The sequence below is a fragment of the Neofelis nebulosa genome, chromosome 13, assembly GCF_028018385.1.
Source record: "Neofelis nebulosa isolate mNeoNeb1 chromosome 13, mNeoNeb1.pri, whole genome shotgun sequence".
Classification (NCBI taxonomy): domain Eukaryota; kingdom Metazoa; phylum Chordata; class Mammalia; order Carnivora; family Felidae; genus Neofelis; species Neofelis nebulosa.
In genome coordinates this window covers 50709788-50735147 of record NC_080794.1, presented here as the reverse complement: position 1 = coordinate 50735147, position 25360 = coordinate 50709788, and the positions used below count along the sequence as shown (strand labels likewise).

The 25360-nt window shown below is 46.5% G+C and overlaps 1 protein-coding gene and 1 non-coding gene across 8 annotated transcripts in view; one reads left to right on the top strand and one right to left on the bottom strand.

Moving 5' to 3' along the window:
* The window catches only part of FRMPD2 (FERM and PDZ domain containing 2), a 107314-nt gene that overhangs the window by 71414 nt on the left and 10540 nt on the right, over window positions 1-25360 (top strand). For all 7 annotated transcript variants that reach the window (XM_058696948.1, XM_058696947.1, XM_058696949.1 and 4 more), the window contains 8 exons: window positions 2808-2980; window positions 6428-6538; window positions 7591-7684; window positions 8540-8625; window positions 12043-12190; window positions 14143-14357; window positions 16669-16767; window positions 22048-22391. In XM_058696948.1, the coding sequence (XP_058552931.1) occupies window positions 2808-2980; window positions 6428-6538; window positions 7591-7684; window positions 8540-8625; window positions 12043-12190; window positions 14143-14357; window positions 16669-16767; window positions 22048-22391 (1270 nt within the window). The remainder of the gene's footprint in view (window positions 1-2807; window positions 2981-6427; window positions 6539-7590; window positions 7685-8539; window positions 8626-12042; window positions 12191-14142; window positions 14358-16668; window positions 16768-22047; window positions 22392-25360) is intronic.
* On the bottom strand, window positions 5224-5342 carry LOC131494171 (5S ribosomal RNA). Its single transcript, XR_009253236.1, has one exon. It is a non-coding gene; the product is annotated as a 5S ribosomal RNA (ribosomal RNA).

Genomic DNA, 25360 nt, shown 5'->3' with positions numbered 1-25360 from the left:
TGCTATTTTTTTGGAGCAGGTTTGGGGAGATGAGTGGAAGTAAGGAGGGATGTTAACTTTCCCTTCCCTCCCAGTTACCTGGAATCACTACTGCGTTTCGGTTGAACGATCCTGTAATTGAACTGCAGACTGCCCGCAAATCCCAGCTCCTGGATTTCTTTCTCACATTCCCGGTTCTCTGGACAGTTTCCCCGTATGTACAGAAATGCTTCACATCACACCAGCCAACGTTTTCTTGGTCCTAAACGTAGGCACCCCATTTGCCTTGCCCTGTGAAAGGCACGTGCGTTCTCTCAGTCTTGCACACGTTGACCCCCGTGGCCAGATGGTTTTCCCAGGTGTGGTAGCTGCCGCTGGACAGAAGCCACAGGGGATGGGAGGTGGCAGCAAAGCTGGAGCATCAGCCATGTGCTTTCTACCCTGTGTTTGGAGCTGACCTGGGGGCTCGGCCCCAGCACTTGCGAGACACCAGCCCCGGTTCACACTGTCTGCTGGATTTCCCAGCACTGTCCCTGTTCTTCACATCCTAGTTTAGGCTTCCTTTCATTCCCTTCCACATTTTGCACAGGACTAGGACAGAAAGGAGGAATCGAACCATCCTTTTTTTTTTTTTTTGTCAGGAAACGATGCAACTGGGCTGGGATCGGTTCGGCATCGTTCAAGGCTGGCTATTGGGATGGGAGGTGTCAGCAGTTGACCCCTAGAGTCTGTGAGGGTCAAACCACAGTTTCACACTAGAATTTTGGACAGCGGTCTTCCCATAATGCCTGTGAATTACATGTCTTTCCACCTTAGGGCCCCGGTTACCTGTTGGTAAGTGTGAATCACCACAGTTGGCGTTCCTCACACAGCTGCCAAGGCTTCACTGCTGTGCATTTTTTTAAAGTTTTCTTTCTTTCTTTTTTTCTTTCTTTCTTTTTCTTTTCTTTTCTTTTTTTCTTTTTTTTTTGAGAGAGAGAGAGAGAGAGAGAGAGAGAGAGAATCTTAAGCAAGCTCCATGCTGTCTGCACGGAGCCCAACATGGGGCTTGATCCCACAAACCTCGAGATCATGACCTGAGCCAAAATCAAGAGTTGGATGCTCAACTGACTGAGCCACCCAGGCACCGCTTGACTGCTGTGCATTTGTCTGTGGTTAGGCTGCTGTTGGGGGCAGGCGCTCTGGACCCGAGGTCAAGGACAAGACAGATAACGTTCCCATCATGGGAGTCATCGCTCTCTACGACAGATTGAGTTTTAATTTCCGCAGAAGGTCTCCTAGCTTGTATTTCCGTTAGGCAGGCTCACGTTATATAGCTTAATTTTTTATTTCAATCATAAATCCTGTCCTCATCTCGCATGGAGTGTGTGGAAGAAAATGAACAGATGCTTACAACATTGCCAGAAGGACAATGACAATAGAATCTGTGAATGAAATGGTTAGGGATAAGGCATTAAAGAACAATGGCCCCACCATTCCCTACTGAATACCTTTATGCTCGAATAACTTCCAATCTAATTCATTAAATTACAGTTCATTCAATGTGTGAGTTTGGGTACTTCCCTGTGTGCTAATGAGTCTGTATCAAAAGTAAACCTACTTGTGTGTTTATATATCCAGATCTAAAAAAAGTCAGACTAGTATACCTTCCTCCCACATTTATTTGTTAAGCAGCTAATATTAACATATTGATAGTAAATACATTGGGGTGCCTGGGTGGCTCAGTGGGTTAAGCATCAGACTTTTGATTTGGGCTCAGATCATGATCTCACCATCATGGGATCGAGCCCTGGGTCAGGCTCCATGTTGACAGTGTGGAGCTGGCTTGGGATTCCTTCTCTCCTTCTCTTTCTGCCCTTCCCCTGCACACACTTGCACTTCCTCTCTCAATAACTAACTAACTAACTAACTAACTAAATAAATAAATAAACATTAAAAAAAAATAGTAAATACATTTATTGAGGCTCTAGCATGTACTTAACTAATTTCTCTTCATCTCTCTCTGTCTATATGAAAGATCTCTCTACATATGTAACTTCTAAGCCCTACCAACCCCAAAAGGTAGTTGATACTATCTATATTTTAACTAATAAGGAATTTGAGGTCCAGAAATGTTAGGTACCTTGCCCAAGATTTTGTCTATTGATTCCTGACCTCATGTTCTTTCCCTTAGTTTTGTGCCAGGTCAAGGGTCAGACATGGGGTAAATACGAATTAGTTGCCTAGCCTTCACCCACAAGGAGTCCACCATCTTGTTATTACCAAATCCTCCCCAAAAGACCTAACATGTTAGTCTTTGGATCACATGGTGATTACAGGCACGCTCAGCGGGATCTCTGGAAGAGGCTGAGTTTAAGAGCACCACCACATGCTTGCTGTGGGATCCTGGGCAAGCTACTTAATCCTTTTGACTCTGCTTTCTCATATTTGAACTGGGATAACACCATCCTGGTGGATATGTCGAAAAGATGTGTGTGTGTGTGTGTGTGTGTGTGTGTATACATATGTGTGCTTATGTGTGTGTTGATGTATTGCTCATCACATGGCAATAAATTAATAAGGTGGAGCTGGCATCATTAACTCTCCATTTGCTCCCATATTTTCATAGTTGGGTCACAAACCTCTACTTAGGTTTTTAAATCACACTCAGAATCTTCCCTTCCTCTATTCTAAATGCACCATCCTTTCCGAGGTGCTAAACTGACATCGTTCCCAGCAGCTATAAAAGGTCTCTCTGTCATTGAAGGAAAATACTGTACCCCATGTAGCATGATGCCACTGAAATGCCAGCCTTTCCAAGCTGTTGACTTCTTGGCTTGTTTTCATAGGTATTTGTGGAAATACCCCAAGTGAGGAAAAGAATAGCCCAGCCAATTCTGGGGTCTTCTCTACAGACAGCCCAAGCCACGGGCACCTGGGAAGTTTTTCATCACGCGCACAGGACCAGGAGAAAAATACTGAAGAACTAGAAATGGCTCAGACTCAGAGCTTACTGCCCAGGGTGAGGCCTTAGCTTTCCCCTCTGTCATTAATGGTAATCATCCCTTGGTTCACTCTCTAGAATTTGGAGAAAAGAGAACAGTGTGGACTCCAATAGTCGTGGCTCCAAATTCCTTCTTTGCTCTTTTTTTGCCATGTTAGCTAGATAGAATTTACTTACTCCCTCTGACCCTCAGCTTTCTCATCTGCGAAATGGAAATAAATGGCTGCATTGCATGGCTATGGAGAAGAACATAAAGGGGAAAAGGCAAAGCCATGTCTGGGCCGTTCCCGGGCTGTAGGGCTCAGTCTTTGAACCTTCAGTGTCCTCAGTCACTGATTATAATTGTTACTGGTAATAACATTGACTGCTACCAAGGGCCATGTATGGACAATCAGGCATTCCATAATTCTTGGCCTCTAGTTGTCCCTCGAGATCCAGCTCAATGGCTTTGCTCTTGACAATGCCAGGGAGGAAGAAGACAAGCCACCTTTGGGATACAGAGGGCTATGAACTTCAGTCCCAGTGCCACCGCCTTGAGCTGTGTCTCCTTGGACACTTGGTAGAAAGGTCTCCTTTTGCCCTCCAGAACTTTCTCCCTTCTGCTCTGGGCCCCACGAAGCTGATGTTCAGAGACGATGTCAGCCTTCTCTCCACTCATTGGCTGTGCCCAGGAGAGGCCCTGTGTCTAGAAAAAATTCTCTGCTTTCCTTTACTCTCACACCAGGACCCCACTTACGACATCACACTTACGACACTGTTGTGTGGGTTTCTCACCAGAAGCAATTCTGGCAGTAACTGAGTGGAGTTAGCACCAGGTCCCACAGGTTTTGTGGGATTGGACTCAGTCCCACAAGACTGCCTCCATCTGGGAAGCCAATCACAAGTAGTAGATCCACAGGTTACCCACACTTCTGTCCAAATTTGGCTACAAATTGGAGGTTCCCATGTCTCCCCCTTGGGTTTGATAATTGCCTAGAGCAGTTCATGAAACCCAAGAAAACAGTTTTCTTGGTATTACCAATTTATTACAGAGAATGTTTGAAAGGGTGCAAGTGAACAGCCAGTGAAGAGGTGCATAGGCCAAGGCCTGGAAGGGTCCTGAAAACAGGACTTTCTGTCCTCGTGGGGTTGAGGTATGCCATCCTTCCAGCACATACATGCTTTTGGTATTTTTATGGAGACTTTATCACACAGGCATGGTGGATCATTAGCTCAATCTCCAGCTCCTCTCACCCTCCCCCCCCCCCACCCCCCCAATGGATGGAGGGTGGAATGAGGTGGAAGTTCCAAGCTTCTAATCATGGCTTGGTCTTTCTGGTAACTAGCCCCCATCCTGAAGCTATCCAGAAACCCACCGAGAGCTGCCCCTTTAGAACAAAAGACTATTACTCAAGAAATTCCAAGGGATTTGAGAGCTTTGTGTCAGGAACTGGGGTCAAAGACCAAAAATTAGTATAAAAGATTCTCCCAGTCTCTTAAGACTTAAGAAATTACAAGGGCAGAAGGAGCTCTGTGCCAGGAAGCGAAGAGAGACCAATATATGTATATGCTATTGTTTTATACCCTGGTTGAGCCAGTAGTTGGGGGTGGGTGGGGGCAATATTGTCACCCTGCCTGTGCTCAGGTTGGCCTCGTCCCTCTTCTGAAAGCGCAGCCTGTATGAGGTGCTCTTCACCATAGAACTACTCTGTATATTCCATCACTCATTCCCTCCTCTTGCTTCTCAGGCTCAGAGAAAGTAAGAGACCCTACTGTTTCTGGCCCCAGTGTCCTTAGCCCTCCTTGCTGGTTTCTTTAAATGCCACTACCTCTGAAAGCAGGCCTCGCGCAGGCTCTCATCCATGGCCCAGGTTGAGCCTGTACACCTTTGCTTTCTTGCTGGGAGTCTGGCTCACACAGACAAGTTATCCCACTTCTCTCCATCTCATTTTTATCCTTTATGAGTAGAGGTAATGTCTATCCACAGAGCTGTGGGGACAGAAGTGCCCGGGATCTGCCTCGCAGTAGGGCTCCAGGAATGTTAGCTCCTTCCTAATCAGTCATGGTGCCTCAGCTGGACAGTGCACCCCATGAAGAGCAGGGATAAGGGGTCAGTATGAGGATAATCTTAACAGGGGACATTTATGGAGTGATTAACCATGTGTCAGGCAGGATCCTGAGCACCTATATGTTTTATATCACATAAGCTTGGCTGGAGCCATGCTCCCTGGGGAGGGAGGGTGCCAAAGGAGAGGTAAAGGAGGCCAAAGGCCAAAGGCCAAAACCTACAGCACCCAGTATTCCCAGGTGGTCTCCCATCCAAGTACTAACCAGGCCCAACCCTGCTTAGCTTCCAAGATCAGATGAGATAGGGCGCGTTCAGGGTGGTATGGCTGTAGATGCCATTACAAGCTTATGAGATAATTATTATCGTCAACCCTTTTTATAGGTGTGGCACCTGAGGCACGAGAGGAAAGGAATATGCTCGAGGTCTCTCAGGGAGTGAGTGGTAGAGATGGGATTTGAATCCGCGAAGTGGGACTGTAGAGCAGAAGCTTTCACCATAGGGCTGTACTTCAGAAGGTCCTCCTTGGCAGGAAGCAGGGCCAAGAGGGATTCAGGTTGGGGCCTCTGAGGCTGCAAACCTGTGAGTTAGTTTTTGGTGAGCAGTTGACAGGAGTGATGGTGTTCCAAGGCCACAGCTGACCATGGTACAGGCTATGGAACCTGTGCAAGACAGGCTCTTCTGGGCCACAAGGCCAGTTTTGCGGGCAGGTAACTTTCAGTGGCCTAGTGGGGTTTACACTCTTGCTTTGGACTTCACCCTTAGTGGCTGCTTTACTCTTTGGATTTTAAAGTTTGGACAAAACATCTTGCCAGACTCTGTAGGGTGGACTGTCTCTGGAACAATTGGAGTTTCGTCTGTTTTATGCCGGTCTCTTTGGAACCTCCTCTGTTGGACTGATAATTTTCTAGCTTACTTCAGCCTGTTTATTTTCCTATGGTATTAATGGTATTTTCCAATATGGTGAACCAAAAGCAGCTAAGTAAGGGGGGCAGACACGACAGAAGTCTGGGCTTCTAGCCCGTGGCTCTCTCTCCACCCGTGGGTACAGTTCATTAAAAGTTTCTCCCCTACTAAACAGTAGTTCAGTAGGGGCAGGTCCGTATTATCACTGCTGTCCCCTCAACTTGCGCAATGCCTGACACATAATTGGTGCTCAATTAACGTTGTTACATGACTGGATGAATGACCAAACAAGTCACACACGATAGTTGTCATAGTATGGAGTTAAATCCCTGGCACGTGGTAGATAATTCTTGTCTTCTGACCTTTCCTCAGGCATTCAACCACTGTTAAGTAGAGCTCTGTTGAAGCTGAAATTCATGCTTCTTTCGGTGCGTAATCCTGGTGAGAGCTGAGAGGTGCTGTCGGCTTACTTAGGGCAAGTGCCTTCATGCCTTCTTTATTTTTGTGTTCTTTAGGGGCAGGATGCTGGTTCGTCTTGTCCTCCACCACCTTCAGAAATCAATGCCAGTGAAATCTACTTTGTGGAACTGGTTAAAGAAGATGGGACACTTGGATTCAGCGTGACTGTAAGAATGATTAGGCAAGCTCGGGAAGTACACGGTTGAAAAGATGTTCATCTGTAGCCTTGGTGGGAATTCCACTCATATAGCAACCTCTGATAATGTGGTTCTGGGTACAAGAAGCACATGAGAAGTGGTGAGCCAAGAAAGTCATTGGGGCCTCCGTTGGGGTGGGGCTAGGAGTTCAAAGACAAACTGGGAGATGCAGGGCAGATTTAGGATGATCAGGCACTCCAAGCAGTGCGGGTGGGATTGGGTGATGGGGTCCTGACTCTGTGGTCGTGCTGTACAACCAGGAAGGGGCAGCAGAGTGGGGTTGCAGGGACATAAGCTGAAGGTGAGTGGGGGTGACCCATGGTCATCCAGAGCAGCGTCACGGTGAAGCTTGGTGCTCCCGCTTCCAAGGACAGAACAGAGTCATCTTGGCCAGAGTGGGGTCCAGGGTGGTCACTTTGCACTGGCTTCTAAGCTCTATCTGCAGACCCTGGAGGAGGGAAGGGGAAAAAAAAAAAACTGCACAAAAATGATATACTCCCACTGCTGGATACGTGTGTGAAGAAATCAGAAGAAAAGATAAACTTAGATCTTCATCTCGTGACCTGTAGGGATGTTCGCGATCTATTGTTAAGTTAGAAAAACAAAAGTAAGTTATAGAACACTGTGTAGTTAATTCTAAGTTTGTACCTACAAATCAAAACTCAAGCACACAGGATGTGTCAGGCCCACCTTTGGGCCTATGCCTGCATCCATGTATGCTGTTTGCTACTTATGGAGAGATGATGTGGTGCGTTGATGTGACTTCAATTTCTGAACACCTGCCATGGGTCAGTGCTGGGCTGGGTGTGGGGCACAGCTCCCTCATGTCCTTTTGGGCATCTAACCTTGCCGCACAGCGAATAATGTAGTCTGGACGAACAAGTGAGTATATAAGACGTTGTCACATGGAAATGAGGTATTGGGATAGAGTGTCAGGCAGATGGGGGAATCTCTTAGGAAGGTTGGGGAGGCTCTTTCAGGAGAGGGCAGACAGGTGGTGAATTTTTCATTGTGTTTTCCAGGGTGGCATTAACACAAGCGTGCCCTATGGGGGTATCTACGTGAAATCCATAGTTCCTGGAGGGCCAGCTGCCAAGGAAGGGCAGATCCTGCGGGGTAAGGGACGGAGTATGTTGGGAACTGCATTGAGTTGTGTGATGAGCCCTGGCCTGGGGGGTACAGCCTCCAGGCCTTGCCTCACTCCCTCCCTAGACTTTGTGCAAATGATGGCCTCTCCAGGTCCTGGTTTCCTCACCTGGGAAAGGGGCTGATTTAACCTGTTCCACCTGCATGATAAGTTAACAAGGGGATCAAATGTTTGTAGCGGCACATTGGGAAGCAAAAGGTGATTTTAAAATATGAGATTTTAAATAAGCCCATTGCTGCTGGCCTTCATGGGAGAAAGTAGTGCTTCCCATGGAGGACAGAGCATGCATTGGTGACCCCACTTTTTTGTATCCAGGGAGGACACTGGCAAGCCTCCTCTCTGGCCTTCCTCACAGTCACTACACTGAAGCAAGGGGGTGACTTTTATTGCTCTCCAAAATGGCCAGTTGAGCTAGAAAGGGCACCTCGGATCTTAGTTATTTCTAATTTCTCTAGAATTCCTGTGTCTCTGGCATCAACCAGGTCTTTCTGACCTGTTTTGAGATAAAAAACATCCTCGGGATATAAATACAATCCCTAAGTGACTTGAAAATACTTTCAAAAATGGTTTCGGAGGAAAACAGGAGGAAGGATATGGCTCTACAGAGTTGGCTCAACCTCTCTGTGAGCCAATAATAGAAAGATTTCTGTATCATTGATCTATAAAGATGTCCAGAGAGGTGGCTGGCAGCCAGGACCTATCTGGGCTCCTCACAGCTCAGCTTCCTGTCCCTCCTTGAGGCTGCATGGAAGGGTGCTGGGCAAGGGTCTCCCAGAGGAGTGCTTCCTGCAGCCTCGGAGACATGACATCTGTCCCCCTCCCAGGTGACCGGCTCCTGCAGGTGGATGGAGTGAGTCTGTGTGGCCTCACCCACAAGCAGGCTGTGCAGTGCCTCAAGGGTTCTGGGCAGGTGAGTGCACCATTATTGGGAGCTGTTCTTCTTCCTTCCAGAGCTTTCCTGGACAACATCAGAAGCTGCAGTTGCTTCTGGGTGGGAGGCGGACAGGCAGGAAACCAAACAAGACTTTCTTCTTTGTCTTTTTGTTCTCTTTCACTTCTTCACTTTTCTATGGTGATGTGAAAGCCAGGAGGAAGCAGAAAGATTTCCCAAGCGGAATACCTCACCCCTGCAAAGACCCTTGAAAAACTTGCTTTTCCCTTGCTGAGATTCTAGAATCAGAGAGCTTAACAGAGCTGATGTGCTGGAGTGACTTCTTGCGCCTCGCTCTGGCTGCCCTCTCACACTCTCCGCTCCAGCCTGAGCTGACCAGTGCTTCCATCGGCTCTCAGGACCTGTCACCAGCTGGCCTTTGCACTTGTAGGCACCCTCTTCCCAGTTCATGCTATTCCCATCACCCTGGGTAAATTCAGGCCACATTGTCCTGGGATTCTTTTCCCAGTGAAGTAGAAATTCAAGACACCCTGAGCCGAAGGCATGAAGCCGTTATTCTGTGCAGCGCCCAAACAGCATGTGGATGTTACCATGCTGTGTTCAGTTCTCGTCCTGAAGGTGGGAGCCTTTACATGTCTCAGTGTGTAAGCCACAGAGCTGGCGTTGCCCTCTAAGTAACTGGGGAGTTGGCAGAGAGAGGAAGGACTCTTGTGGGCCCTTCTGGCAAACTGAGGGAGCAGAAGGGTCCCTGCTTGCTTCTTTTCCCAAAGCAGTCTTCTGGTTTGTAGTGCAATTAACTTATGCTGGTGACCTTGGTTGACCTAGCTTGAGAACAGAGTCATAATTTATTAGTACTCTCTGTTAGACTTTTTCTAATGAACGTGATTAGAAAAGGTACTTGCTTGCTGCTGGCATCTTGCTGGCAGTGATAACAGGTAAGAATTGTCACTCTGGGATCACGGGCTTGGTGCTGAATGACAATAGCAGCAGAAGGAATGTTAGCAGGGCCAAGTCCCCTGAATGGAAACTTGGCATTTCTAAAAAGCTTCCAGGTGATGTCCAGCCACTGGTTCCTGAAATATGCTTTGTGTAACAAGAGTAAAGAGTGTGTCGGGAGGAAGGATGGGAAATCAAACCAGAAAGAAAAGGGAGGCCAGATTGGCAGAGGTTGAGGATACCCTGCTAGGGGTTTGGACTCTAGGTGATGGGAATCATTGGAAACTTTTGTTTTTTAAATATGAAATTTATTGTCAAATTGGTTTCCGTACAACACCCAGTGCTCATCCCAACAGGTGCCCTCCTCAATACCCATCACCGACCCTCCCCTCCCTCCCACCCCCCATCAACCCTCAATTTATTCTCAGTTTTTAAGAGTCTCTTATGGTTTGGCTCCATTCTTCTCTAACCTTTTTTTTTTTTTTTTTCCTTCCCTTCCCCCATAGTCTTCTGTTAAGTTTCTCAGGATCCACAGAAGAGTGAAAACATATGATATCCGTCTTTCTCTGTATAACTTATTTCACTTCGCATAACACTCTCCAGTTCCATCCACGTTGCTACAGAAGGCCATATTTCATTCTTTCTCATTGCCATGTAGTATTCCATTGTGTATATAAACCACAATTTCTTTATCCATTCATCAGTTGATAGACATTTAGGCTCTTTCCACAATTTGGCTATTGCTGAGAGTGCTGCTATAAACATTGGGATACAAGTGCCCTTATGCATCAGCACTCCTGTATCTCTTGGGTAAATTCCTAGCAGTGCTATTGCTGGGTCATAGGGTAGATCTATTTTTCATTTTTTGAGGAACCTCCACACTGTTTTCCAGAGCGGCTGCACCAGTTTTCATTCCCACCAACAATGCAAAAGAGATCCTCTTTTTCCGCATCCTTGCCAACATCTGTTGTTGCCTGAGTTGTTAATGTTAGCCATTCTGACAGGTGTAAGGTGGTATCTCATTGTGGTTTTGATTTGTATTTCCCTGATGAGGTGTGATGTTGAGCATCTTTTCATGTGCCTGTTGGCCATCTGGATGTCTTCTTTAGAGAAGTGTCTATTCATGTTTTCAGCCCATTTCTTCACTGGATTATTAGTTTTTTGGGTGTGGAGTTTGGTGAGTTCTTTATAGATTTTGGATACTAGCCCTTTATCTGATATGTCATTTTCAAATATCTTTTGATCAAGAGTGTTGCACACTGCTGGTGGGAATGCAAACTGGTGCAGCCACTCTGGAAAACAGCATGGAGGTTCCTCAAAAAACTAAAAATAGAACTACCCTACCACCCAGCAATTGGACTACTAGGTATTTATCCAAGGGATACAGGTGTGCTGTTTCGAAGGGGCACATGCACCCCAATGTTTATAGCAGTGCTGTCCGCAATAGCCAAAGTATGGAAAGAGTCCAAATGTCCATCGATGGATGAATGGATAGAGAAGATGTGGTATATCTACACAATGGAGTATTATGGGGCAATCAAAAAGCATGAAATCTTGCCATTTGCAACCAAGTGGTTGGAACTGGAGGGTCTTATGCTAAGCAAAATTAGTCAGTCAGAGAAAGATAAATATCATATGACTTTACTCATATGAGGAATTTAATATATAAAACAGATGAACATAAGGGAAGGGAAGCAAAAATAATATAAAAACAGGGAGGGGGACAAAACATAAGAGACTCTTAAATATAGAGAACAAACTGAGGGTTGCTGGAGGGGTTGTGGGAGGGGGGTTGGGCTAAATGGGGAAGGGGCATTAAGGAATCTACTCCTGAAATCATTGTTGCACTATATGCTAACTTGGGTGTAAGTTAAAAAAAAAAGTGTTACATGTTCAGTTTGTGTCTTAGATCAATCCACGGGTAGCCAAGGGCAGAATGGACTGAGGAAGAGAAGATAGGGTCCAGGAAGCCAAGTTAGCTGGGGCTTTGCCACAGTCCAGCTGGGCATTGGCAATAGGGGAGGAAATGGGGGAGGGGGAGCCCTGGGGAGAGATGTTTCTGATGGTGAACAGGCAAGTCTTAGAAAACAGATGGACATTTGGAGGGCAGAAGGGGGCAAGCTGGATCACTGCAAGTGTGGCCTCTAGGAATTAATTGAGGGATGGTTCCATGTTCTGAGAAAGCAGGTGCGGGGGGAGGAATGTTTTAGGCAGTATGGGGAGAGGGTAGTGAGGATGTGAGAGAGGAAGAAGATGAATGTGGCCTTGAATGCACAGAAATGGAGGTACATGTGTTACCTCCAGGAACATTTGTCTAACAGGCACTTGAAAATATGGCTCTGGATCCTAACAAGGAGGCTAGATTGAAGATTTTCATTTGAGATTCAAACGAAGCGGCTGGTGGAAGTATCAGAAAATTAAGAAGCAATTGCAGGGCGAAGGGAGAGCCTCCTGGTGGCTATATGAAGTGTAAACTGAGCTTGTCCACCCATCTTCTAGGTTGCAAGACTGGTCTTAGAGAGAAGAGGCCCCAGGACCACACAGCAGTGTCCTTCTGTTAATGGCAGGATGGCAGACGGATGCACGGCTGTTTCCTTGGCAACAGCCTTGCCCGGCAGGCCCGCGAGCTGTGTCTCAGCGACAGATGGTGAGAGAAGAGAGAATTGAGTGTTACTATTGTTATGTCATCCTGTGCTGCCTTTGAATTCTCAACTCAAAAGAGAGAGCAGGAAGGCTTCCTCTGGGTTCTCAAAGGACAGTGAGCACAATGTGGCTGGATTTCGGATGCAGTGGAAGCCAATCTGATGGAATATGTTTCTGGGGAAAAAAAATATATTGTCCCCAAACAATTGCTAGGCATAATTCTCCCCAAGTTTTCTGAGGTTTCTTGATCAGCTGCCCGAAGGCTTGTGTGTAAATATGTAGGAATGAAATTGGAATGAAAGGGTCATGCATTTCCTGACCAGGTCTCCACATTCCAGCCAAGATATTTGTAACAAAAGATCTGGGGAATGATGAGGCAGGCTGGGAGAGGAAGGTGCTCAGAAATCTAACCTTGCTATTAGCATCATTTAAAACCATAAACCTCCATAGGTTTGCAGGGACATCATTTGCATATCTTCTGAGAGGTGGCCTCTTTGCACTTCCCTGGTGACTTTGTTTCCTGCTAGGAAAACATGTATTTCTTTTGTATTTCATGATTTGGAGCTTAGCCATTTTTCAATCCCTTTATAGAGATTTTCCTGAAGGTGTAAGTCAGGTTGAATATAAGGTAGCCATAGTGAGTGATGGGGTTGGGTGGAGGGGGACACGTGTGCATAAGATGAGTCTGTTTCCTTTTTCATTGCTCCTCTGCTCACTCAAATGAGGCCCTTTGACAAACTGACTATCAGATGAGGGGAGGGGCCTAATGGCAGTGATGGTGAAGTTGGTCGCACAATACACCTGAACCTAAAAGCGTTAGATGCTTTCATTCTTGCCCCAAATTAAGGTTTACCAGCCAGTGCTCTGTCCTATTGATCGATTGCCAACTGAGTTGAAGGCAGACCAGGAGAGACCCAGAGACCTCTTTTGCTGTTAGACTATGGAGGTTCCTGAGGCTGTGTCCCTCTTTGGTGCCCAGAGGTAGCTGTTTTGTCTTATGGTCCATCCACATGGCTGAACAAAACAGCAGCTAAAAAATTGCCACAGAGTTTACCATAATTTTCTCCATGGTCTAGTGATCAAAATTTTGTTTCAAGTGTGCTAAAAGTGATTGAGGTTCTAAAGGAGTAGTAGGAATATATATGATATACGTTTTACTAAACAATATGGGCATATTATGTCTGTCTATAAACTATATCTTTACATATAAACTTTGCTGATTATCTAGAATTGCTTTGTCCAATATGGTAGCTACTTGCCACGTGTGGCTATTGAGTACTTGAAATATAGCCAATCCAAATTGATAAAATACATATTCAGTTTTTGAAGACTTAGTTCATAAGAAGGATGCAAAATCTCTCACTAATATTTTTTCATATTGATTACATGTTGAAATGGTAATATTGTAGATATATTGGGTTAAGGATACTATATGATTAAGTTTATTTTTACCTATTTCTTCTTACTTTTTTTTAAGCTTATTTATTTTGAGAAAGAGAGGGAGAGCGAGTGTAAGTGGGAGAGGGGCAAAGAGAGAGGTGGAGGAGGGACAGCGAGAGAAAGGGAGATAGAGAATCCTAAGCAGGCTCTGCATTGTTAGTGCGGGGCTCAAACTCACGAACCGTAAGATCATGACCTGACCTGACATCAAGAGTCGGACACTTAAGGGCCTGAGCCACCCAGGTGCCCCATCTTACTTTTTAAAATGTAGCTGTTCGAGAACTGAAATTACATACATGGTTCGTCATTTGCATTTGCACCTCACCTGTTTCCATTGGACAGCACCGATCTAATGGATCTAAGTGTAACGGACTCTGTCATAAAAATTAGCAAAATGAAATCTTTTTGTGTAAAGCAGAAATAATTCTTGCCTGCTTGACAGTTTGCATTTTAAGGCTGGTCAGTTTCGTTCGTAATCTGCTGTCAGATTTATCTTGTTCGCATCCCACAATACAGGTCCTAAGTTTGAAGTCACTCTGAAAAAGAATGCCAGTGGCTTGGGATTCAGCTTCATGCAGATGGAGAGAGAGAGCTGCAGCCATCTCAAGAATGATCTGGTGAGAATTAAGAGGCTTTTCCCAGGGCAGCCGGCTGAGGAGAACGGGGCCATTGCAGTTGGTGACATTATCCTGGCGGTGAATGGAAGGCCCACAGAAGGCCTTGTCTTCCAGGTAGGAGACCATCTGGCCCTGTGTGCAACACTGACACCACCCATGTTTCTTTCAGGCCCACCTAACATAAGGAATACCCTGGGCTCTCGAAAGTCACACCAGGGGCCTGGATCAGCTAAAGAGAGCAATTGGTGGAACATTCTCACATTTAATTTTCTGTCTCAGTTCTTAAATATCTGACCTTGAGTAAGCCTTGCTTTTAATTAGGTTTATAATGGAAGTGAAGATAAAACCCTGGCTCTGTGCTGGCTAAAGAACACCTAAAATTCCAGAAGGGGGATATATGGGCTGAAGAGATTACAGTAGGTCCTTTTCTGCCCTTCCTCACATTTCTCTTTTAAACTTACAGTTTTTGATGTGTCGTGTTGCATTGGTTGTCCTGTATGTGATCAAAAATGTAATTAAAAGAAGAGAGAGAGTGAAAAGTGGACACTTCTCTTAATCTCAATGAAGTATTATGCATATGCACAAAATCTCAATGAAGTATTATGCATATCAGTCAGGGTCCTGGCCGGAAATTGAGTCACTTGAGGAGAGTTTAATAAAGGTGTGAGCTGGTTGTTAAGAAGCTCAAGGGAGAGTATAGAGCCCTGGGGCTGGGAACAATGGGTGCAGTTTCCCTGTCCACCCCTCTCAAGTCCAAAGTCATATGGGAAGGAGCAATTATACAACCCGGGAAACTGAGAGAGCTGGTGAAGTGGACGTGGTGACATGAGCTGTGATATTAGGTGGCAGACCCAGCCATTCTGCACAACCCCATGGGGAGGAAGACAGAAAAACAGACATCCACCTCCCTTCTCTTCTGCCGCTGATCCTGCCCATGCTCCCATTGGCTGAGCCCAACAGGAAGTACCTCCCTCTCCTCCTGTCTCTGATCCCCGCCCATGCTCCCATTGGCTGAGCCCAACAGGAATCGTGGCTGCAGTCTGCACAGGCCCACCTCCAGAGCACAGAGCAAGGTGGATTAGTCACTCTGGACCGGGTGGTGAGAGGTGGGGAATCCTCGGGACAACGTGTTTGGGTGGTGATACCTTCATCTATCTAGTGTGGGAGCCAACTGTTTTGAGAGAACCAGTGCTGGGTCAGCAGCTCTCTGGGGAACTAAAGACACAGAGGCGGGCCATACACGTGGTCTCAGAGCTCGCAGTGAGGTGGACAAACAAGAAAACAGACCCGACTGTGGAAAAAAGTGTCATGAGAGACAAAGCTGCTTGCCCCGGGGAACCAGGGAGGGAAGAAACACATTCTGTGGAAGTCCATTGTCTCCAAGGGGGGGGGGGGGGGCGGGTATTATGTGGCGTCCAGATTAGCCGTTCTCCAGTGGGGATGATACTACCTTTCAGGGGACATTTGGCAAAAAATCCACGTATGTTTGTGGTTGTCACAACTGGGGGGTGCCCACTGGCATCTAGTGGGCAGGGACCAGAGATGCTGCTCAACATCCTACCATAACAGGACAGCCCCACAGCAGAGTTATCCAGACTAAGATGTCAGTAATGCCGAGAGGCTGAGAAATCCTGGCCTAGATAAGAAACAGGAGCTGTCAAGGCACCCTGGGCTCTGAGAGAGTGGGTTGGAGGGAGAGGCTCAGCACGGTGGGAGCTTAGGATATGGGAGCAGAGGGGCCAGGTGGGAGAGAGAGTGGGGGCGAGAGGCAGGTGAGAACAGGTCCTGCCTGCTGGGCTGCAGAGCTCGTTGAGTGTGAGGTGAGCCAGAGGGGGAGCTCAGCAGGAGAAGGACCTGGTTATATCTGTGCTTGGAAAGAGCTCTCTTGAACAATGTGGAGGAAAGGAGGTGGGTGACACTGGAGGAGGCAGGGAGCAGAGAAGAAGGCACTGCAATTTCACAGGTGAGAGGTTCTGAACGCCGAGCTGAGCAGTGGAGCAAAGCTCGGGGCCAAGGGGCAAGCTTTAGAGATTGGGGTGGCGGAGCGTACATGACTGATGGCCCCTGAGATGAGGGGGTGCTGAGAGGAAAGGGAGGTTGAAGTGATGAATAGCTATTTGCTTGAGTCATTCTCTCAGTGAAGAAAAGGCATCAGTATTGGCAGGTGCTGCCATGAAAAGACCCTGGGCAGACCCTGGCCGCTTCTAGCCCAGCACGTCTGCATTGCCTGCATGGGAACTTCAGGCCCGTGGCTTTGGCTTCTCTCCCTTCAGGAAGTCAGGCCCAGAGCAGTGTTCTCCAGAATTCTCTGGAGGCGAGAAACAGATCAAGGGGATGGTGCCAGAGAGATAGGGGGGAGCCCAAAGGAGGAGCTGTCACAGCCATGCCACTCCCACATCTAACCACAGATTTTGGTTTCTCGTAGGAGGTGCTCCATTTACTGCGAGGGGCATCACAGGAAGTCAAGCTCCTACTTTGCCGACCCCCTCCAGGTGCACTGCCTGAGATAGACCAGGGATGGCAGGTAAGATGGGGTGGTACCCGCTGGTGCCTTCAAGCACCCCTTTTCTTGTCTGGTGGGTCCTGAGAAACCCCACTTTGTTTTAGGTAGGGTTCAATGCCATTTTCTTCCACTGGGGCAGGAAAATAGCTGGCCTCCAAACGTCAGTCTGTGAGAAGTTCATGAGATTCTATCTCTCTCTTCTCCTTGTCCTCCCTACTCTGCCTCTTCAATGTGTGGGTCTTCCTGTAGAGAAGTAACATGTTTAGATCTTGTCTGTGAATATTCTGGAGCCAGGGCCTCTGGCAGCCCAAGCCTCAGAGAGGGGAAACGAGGATCAAGGGGAATACATACAAAACCAGACTGAGGGAAGGTAAGAATTTCCATTGTGAGGAATGAAATGGAGAACAGGATGTATGTCCACCCTCCTAAAGCGTGAATTAGACATGTATGGTCTAGTGCAAAGAAGAGGTATCGAAATCAGGAAAATTCAGAATTTTTGCTTTGATACCTATATTAGGTTCTCCAGAGAAATAGAATCTACAGGGTGTGTATGTGTGTGGGTATATGGGTAGTTGGAGGTGGGGGGCAGTTAGGGCATGGGCTCACGTGGTTGTGGGGGCTGCAGTCTAAATTCTGAAGAATAGGCTGGTAACCTAGGGAGGAGTTGATGTTGCAGTGTGCATCCCAAGGCAAACTGGAGGCAGAATTCCTTCTTTCTTGGGGATCTCAGTTGTTTTTTCCTAAGGCCTTCAACTGATTGAATTAGGCTGACCCACATCATGGAGGGTAATCTGCTTTACTCAAAATCTGCTGATTTAAAATGCAAATCTCATTTAAAAAATGCCTTCCCAGAAACATCCAGACTCCTGTTTGACCACGTGCCTTGGTTCTGTGGCCTAGCCAAGTTGACAGATAAAATTGATCGCAATGCCACTTGTGGGGTCCCCGGGAAACAGACTCTGCAGCAGAGATTTGAGTGCAGGAGGTTTATGGAGCCAGCTCTTGGGGACACCCCTGTGAGGGTGAGGGAGGCAGGGTTGGACAGTCAGGGAAGTTACTGTGTGCAGCTGCAGCGGGGGCCTGTGTTCATGCCATAGGGAGCTTTGGAGCTGGGATGGCCCCTCTGAGCCGTCTTGAATTAGGGCAAGAGAGCCTGTGCCTTTGCATTTTGTATCAACCAGCGCTGGAGTGGGGCTGCCCCAGAGGGGACCTGACTTTGGCTGAGACAGCTCCCTTGAGTTGAGCATGATTCCTGCGGAAAGGCTAGCTGTGAGCTGTCAGTACCCAGCATTCCCAGCAGCTGGGAGATGAGGGATTCGTCCTGGGGAGGGATCTGTGTGGGTACCCTGCAATCACCTGCACCTGTTCTGCCACTCACTGGCTGCATGGACCTTGGGACAATTGCCTGACTTCTCTAGGTCTCATGAGTCTTCATTTATAAGATGTGGATAAAATCGGTCCCTTATCACTGGGGTGACAGTCACTAGAGATATCACAGGGGATTTTGTGACCCAGTTCATTTTGATTCTTGGACTCCAAGAGGTCATTTGATATACACTTTGGTGTGTAAAATTGCCAGGGAAAGGAAATCAGAAAGCTGCCAGTTTGGAAAAGAAGGTAGGTACAGCAGTTGTGTTGAGAAACTGACCAGGGTGCGAAGGTCAAGCTTCACATGCACAAAGATCAGGCCACAGGGCTTGTGTCTTGTGTTTTTGCTGAGGTATCTGGGAAACGCCAGGAAAAAATGGTCTTTCTGGTCTGGAGAATAGATCCACCTAGGAGGACCCAGAAAAGTCCCGTGTGAGGGCTTGGAGTGAGGTATGGTAGGCATGCTTTCTTTCTCCTCAGACTGGAAGGCCAAGTGGAAGAAGAATTTTCATTCATTCATGTGGCTTCAGAGGTCAGATAGAAGACCAATGAAGGGAGCATTTAGTTCATAACTAGAATAAAGTAATCATGGAAAGGAGTCAGTCATACAAAATCTAGAGTAAAGTCAATCCAAGCAGAAGTGATAGCAGGTGTGAAGGAATGAACCTGGATGTTTGAGGGACAAAAAGTAACAGGTGTGCCTGGACTGCAGTTAATGGAGGGGAACGTGGAAGGGGAGAAGCTATAGTGGGAGTCAGGGGCCACATCGTGTAGGGACTTACAGGTCTTGGCCATGTGCGGACTGCATCTTGGCTGCGGTAGGAGGCCATGGGGCTGGAAGTGGTTTGAGGGTGAAGGGTTAGGCAGGAGCATACCCTCGTCTGGTCTATACTTTAGAAAGACCACTGAGCTGGAGATGGACTGGAGCACAGAAGCCCTCAGTCATTCAAGTAAGATACTGCATGCAGCTTGGAATCAGGTTGCAGGCAAATAGTTGATAATAAGTAGTCAGATGTAGGATACATCTGGGGGGTAGAGCCCAAAGGATTACTTTTGGCTTAGATGTGGTCAGATGGAAAGAGAGCAAAGTTTGCTTTGGACAACGGGTTGAATGACGATACTACTTGCCGAGACGGAATGTATTTACAGAATGCAGTTTAAAGTATGCGGCAGAGAAGTGGTAGTTCTTAGTAGCATCTAGAACTGAAATGCCATAGAACAGTCAGGGGGAGATGTCAATTAGGCATTTGTTTATGGAGACCTCGCATGAGGTCAGGGCTGGAAAAGGTAGATTTGGGAATTGTCAGCAAATAATGTTATTTGAAGCCATGACGTGGATGAGATCACCTTGGGAAAGAGTGCAGAGAAGTAAGCCATGGGATCTGCCCAAACACTGAAAGGTCCAATTCAAAGAGATGAGACAGCAGGGGCGCCTGGGTGGATCAGTCGGTTAAGCGTCCAACTCTTGATTTCAGCTCAGGTCATGATGTCACAGTTTGTGAGTTTGAGCCCTGCACTGGGCTCCACGCTGGTGATGTGGACACTGCTTGGAATTCTCTGTCTCCTTCTCTCTCTGCCCTTTCCCCACTCGCACTGTCTTTCTCCCAAACTAAATAAACTTAAAAAAAAAAGAAATGAGACAGCAGAAGAGTAGGGGGCTGGGAGTGGTGGGAAAACCAGCAAGGTCAGAGTTCAAAGGAAACTCAAGTAGAGTATGTGAGTAAAGGATGCTCTCAAGGACGGAGAAACCAGTTATGTTGCCAGGAGACAGAGTGAGGTGAAGACAGAGAATTGTCCTTTGGCTTTAGAAGACATAGGTCACTGGAGACCCTGATCAGAGCTCCTTTAGTTGAATGATGTAGGCAGAGGCCTGGGTGGAGTGGGTGCAAGGAGAAGTGGGGAGACACTGACAGAAATAGTGAGTACAGGCACGCATTTGAAGAACAGAGAAATGAATGGCTTGGTGCTTGGAGGAGGTTGGGACAGGGATGCAGGCTGGTCGACTGATTGCTGTGGGGAGGTGAAGGGTTCTTATCTGAATGTAACCATTTTCACTGTCAAGGTCAGGGGGATGGTTGAGGAGAGAGATGAGAAATAGAGTAGAGGGAGAGAGAACAGGAGAGAACAGGAAACTGACTTCACAAAGGAAGTGGAGAACGATTATCTAGAAGTCTTGAGTGCCCACTTGACACCTGTGCCCATATGCTTGGCATTAGTCAGTGGCTCAGAAGCAGGCATAAAGCCCACATAGAATGTCACTAGGAATTGGAATTACAATATGGCACCTGCATATAGCACTGAATAGAGGCAAAATGGAGGCACATAACACAGAATGGGAACTCGGGGTTTTCTTGGTTTTTAAGGGAGTGTTTATGGGATAGAACCATGGAATCTTAGCAGAGGAAGAGGGTGGAGTTAGTAGGGAAGTGGTGGTGGTAACGTACCATGGACTGGAAGCCTTGAAGAGGGTGAAGGATCGCTATAGAGTGAGTACTGGGGATGATGAGTTGGCGGGAGAGGAATGGTTGAAAATGAGATTTTGGAGGTCTCATTACAAGAGAAAATATAAATGCTCTTACTATTTATTTCTTATCCACTTCAAATTTTAATTTTTGGTATATCCCTTATAATTTACATTGTATATCAGTAGACTAGTGAGAATTCATGGTTTATAATTAAATACAAGTGTAGCTTTGGAAACATAGCCCCCTCTCGTTTGGAGGAGTGGGCAATCGGCAAGGCGAGGAGATATCCAGTGTCGGGGGCAGAGTAATACAGGTGAGGGCAGGGATGGGAGCTCAGCCCTGTCTGGCTCTAAAGTCTGTGTTCTCTGTCACATCAGGGGTGTAGGTCATGGGACGGAAGTGCTAAAAGATAATTTTCAGGAAAAGGTAAAATCATGACTCTCACATAGATGTAAAAATGAATATATGTTAAAGATTTTATCTAACTCATTCAGTGAAGGAACCAGGTAGATGTTAAAACTGGTTCGAAAGAGATTTCAAAGGAAAACAAATTTGTTTATACAGAGTTATGAAATAGGTCAAAGTGGAAAATACAGTACAGTCAGATAACCCAGAAAGTTGTGCTGTAAACAATGCATAGTTTCCATCGATGTCTAGATTTTTTTCTCCAATAGAAAGTTGAACGGTGTTTTTTGTTTTGTTTTTTTTTTTAATTTTTTTTCCAACGTTTTTTATTTATTTTTGGGACAGAGAGAGACAGAGCATGAACGGGGGAGGGGCAGAGAGAGAGGGAGACACAGAATCGGAAACAGGCTCCAGGCTCCGAGCCATCAGCCCAGAGCCTGACGCGGGGCTCGAACTCACGGACCGCGAGATCGTGACCTGGCTGAAGTCGGACGCTTAACTGACTGCGCCACCCAGGCGCCCCGAAAGTTGAACGGTGTTAATGTGCACAGTGTGTCATCAAAATCAGAACCTAAAAGGCCCAACAGGGATGTAAACAGTTGAGAGCAATCAAGTAATGTTTGGAGAAGTGAGGGGGACACCTAGGGAAGGGAATCAGGATGGGAAGGGAGATGAAGCTGTGAAAAGGAACCATCATGGATGAGGACAGATAAAGACAAGAGTTTACAAAACTCATTTCTTATTGGAAAGTGAGAGAAAGAGTCAGTGTTACTTCTGCTTCCATGTTTTTTTGAAGTTTTTAAATTATTAAAAATAATGTTTACATTTATCAAGAGCTTCCAATGCCTGAAGCTAAGGGGTTTAGAGATGGTTACTTGGGTCATCTCGGGCCCAGTGGGAGCTGGGGTCCTGACAGCGGGAGACTGACCCCAGAGTCCATCTTTTAACTGCTTTGCCCTACAATCACAAAAAAAAAAAAATGGTTATTTTTAAAAGAAGCACTTTTTAGACTTTGCTTAGTGTGCACCATTGATCCAATAACCCTTAGCATTTCTTTTAATAGACACCCGTGCTCTCAGCAGACAAAGAATTCACCAGGGCAACTTGCACTGACTCTGAGCAGAGCCCGAGTCTGGATCAAGAGGACAGCCGGAGGGACAGTGCCTCTCCAGACACAGGGGAAAGCTTGGGTCCCAGGCCCGAGTCTTTCCAAAAGGCCACTGGCAAGGCACAATGGGACCAGGACATAGAGAGACCCTGGGCCACTTCCTCGATGCGTCCTCAGGATTCCCCCCCTCATTTATGCAGACTTCAGCAAGAAATGGATGCATCCACATTGGCCACCTCTTTGGAAAGGGATATGAGGCAAAACTGCTATTCAGTTTGCGATATCAGGGGACTTGAAAGGTAAGAATCACCACGTTCACAGACACTTTGTAAATGGTATCATTTCATTGCTAGAAATTGCAATCAGTTAATAACTGTGTTCAGATGCTTACTGGGCCCAGGACTCTGCTAGGCCTTTGGAGGGGAGGTGGGAAAAAAAAGAAGCATAAGGTTTGGAGTGGCTGCAACCACAGTTTGTGAGCTTTTGGGAAAGCTACCCTCACCCCATGGTCCCCTAGTACCCTTGGAGCCTGCGGATGGCAGGCCTCTGTTTTTTCCCAGCACACAAACCTTTGTGGTGCATTCTGCATGGCCTTTTAAAGCATTGTGGTAAGAAAGAAGTTCCCTGGTATGCATCACCATTTTTTATTGCTAATGTTACACTTTACAGTCAACACCAGCTTAAAAAAAATCTGTGTCTTCAAACACTAGACTGAAACGTTCATTTTCATAGCCCCTTTTAAAAAGTTCGTTTATTTATTTTGAGAGGTGGGGGCAGGAGGGGCAGAGAGAGAGGGAGGGAGAGACTCCCAAGTAGGCTCTGCACCTTCAGCACAGAGCCCGATGAGGGGCTCGAACCCACGAACTGTGAGAGTCAAGAGTCGATGCTTAACCAACTGGGCCACCCAGGTGCCCCATTAATAGCCATTTTAACTCAGGCTTCATTTTGTGCCCATCCCCCACAAGTATTTCCAGTTTTCCATCCTGTTCTGCTGAAAAACATTCTCTTTGATTCAATTTGACGGTATTTATCATGTAGAGTCAAGGTGCAGGGGAACCTGTTAGGAGCAGAGAGAAGGTACAAATACTAAGAAAGGGTGAGATACTACTTCGGGGCATGTGCTAGCTAGATACACAGGCACAAAGCAGGCAAATAATGAGGAACAATGGTTTGTGTTTGACGCTGTATAAACCCACTGCTATGAAATGGCTCTTTTTTGTTGCTCATCCTGGAAGACTAACTAGGGCAGATCTGTAGGGACTGATAGGTGACATGAAGTCTGAGGCAGCAGGTGTAATGAATGCAGTTAGGCAGGGCGAGATCTGTGACTAACAGGTGCCAGGCATGTGTTCCCTAAAAGCATCCAGACACAATTTTTATAAGTATACTGCACCCGCCAAACAAAAACTAGTGTGCCAAGTAGAACAGAGTGGGCAAGCACGATTCACCAGTAGAATTCATTTTCATTGTCTGAAAATGCATAAATACAAGTGTATTTATAGCTTCTTACAATTGCATTCTAGGCAGTAATAGATACACTTGATCACATGATAAAGGAAATAATCTACAGAGGTTTATCCAAGGACAACTTTTAGTGTTATCTTATAGGAAATATAGAAGGAACTGTACTTCCTTATAGGCATGAAGCTCCTCTTTTGGATTTTTAAAAGTTTTACTGCCAGAGAGTTCAGGGTGTTGGATGGAAATGGCGAGCATTGGATTATAAGGTGACTGTGGGTTTAGGTACAATACTGGAGTTTAACTTGCCATGTGCTTTTAATCTGATATAGTTATCCTGTAATCTGATATAGCTATTAATAATTGGCTTGTTTGTTTTTACTAATTGTTAGTTTGGTCACTGTTTCATTCATGGAGTCACAGAATCTGGGGGTTGTTCGATAAAAAATGATCTAATCCAACCTCATATCCCGTCGTGAAATCTGTTGTGTAATATCCCCGCAGTAGGGGGCCTGCTTTGCTTGAATACTTCCAGGGATGCAGAACTTGCTACCTCTTTTTTTTTTTTTAAGGTTTATTCATTTTTTAGGGACAGAAACAGAGCATGAGTGGGGGAGGGGGAGAGAGAGAGGGAGACAAAGAATCCGAAGCAGGCTCCAGGCTCTGAGCTGTCAGCACAGAGCCCTATTCGGGGCTCAAACCCATGAACTGTGAGATCATGACCTAAGCTGGTCAGACACTCAACCACCTGAGCCACCCAGGCACCCCAGAACTTGCTACCTCTTAAAGTGGCCCGTTTTATCACCATGTGGTTGTTGATCAGAAAGTGCTTCCTTGTGTTAAAGTGAAATCTGCCTTTTTCTGTCTTCTACTGATACATAGATGCTTGTGTCCTCCTATCTTTTTTGTCATTATTTTTGCAAGAAATACCACATTATATTATTTTTCTGAATCAAATTAAATTTGACTTAGTGTTCCTACTTGAAAGGGTGTACCCGGTGTCCAAAATATTCCATCTTTGGAGGGGGTTTTTCTCTCCTAGAGTTACACAAGAATCCTGAGGGCTTTTCCAGAACATTCTGGGAGCGCTTTTGATATTCAGTTGGTTGTGGTTGCTGCCCCATGCTTGTTGTCCAGGCCGATGTGGTCCAGGGAGCCACAAGTAGGACAGTCTTACTGTTTCTCTGTCCTGGCTCCCTCCATGGTCAACACCTCCCCTTTGCACTTGACCTTTCCTGTGATGGTCCTGGTAATGACGATGCTCTGTCTTCTCACATTTCCTTACTTCACTTTTACCATGTTTTCTTCCCCCTATTCAGGGACCTTTCTCTGTCTCTGAAGGAAGGACTCAAACCACGTTAGCTTCTCCTCTAATGGGACACTAGCTTGCTCTAGATGCATATATAGTGACTGTCTCCTATGGGAAGAGAAGCACGACACATGCCCAGCCGTCTCTGAACACATTCCACCAGTTCCTGGTGGGGTTGTGGCTCTTCACAGATGCCTTTTAGGAGTGTCTGTACCTCAGTTCTGAGGTGGCTGTCCCAGGCAACTGCTCTTTCTGCAGTTTAGAACAAAAAGAGCAAGGACTCCTTGACTGTCTAGCCTTGGCTTCAGCTCTACCACATACTGTGTGTGCCTGGAGTGTTGACTTCTCCGAGCTTGAGGTTTCTCAAATGTAAACAAAGACCACAACAGCCCCACAGGGCACCTCGCGGGTCAAAAGAAGTAACACAGGCAGAGTGTTATCACAGCGCCTGGCTCCTGGCTCGCAGCGGGAACTTAACACAAGTCAGTTTCTTTCTCTTTC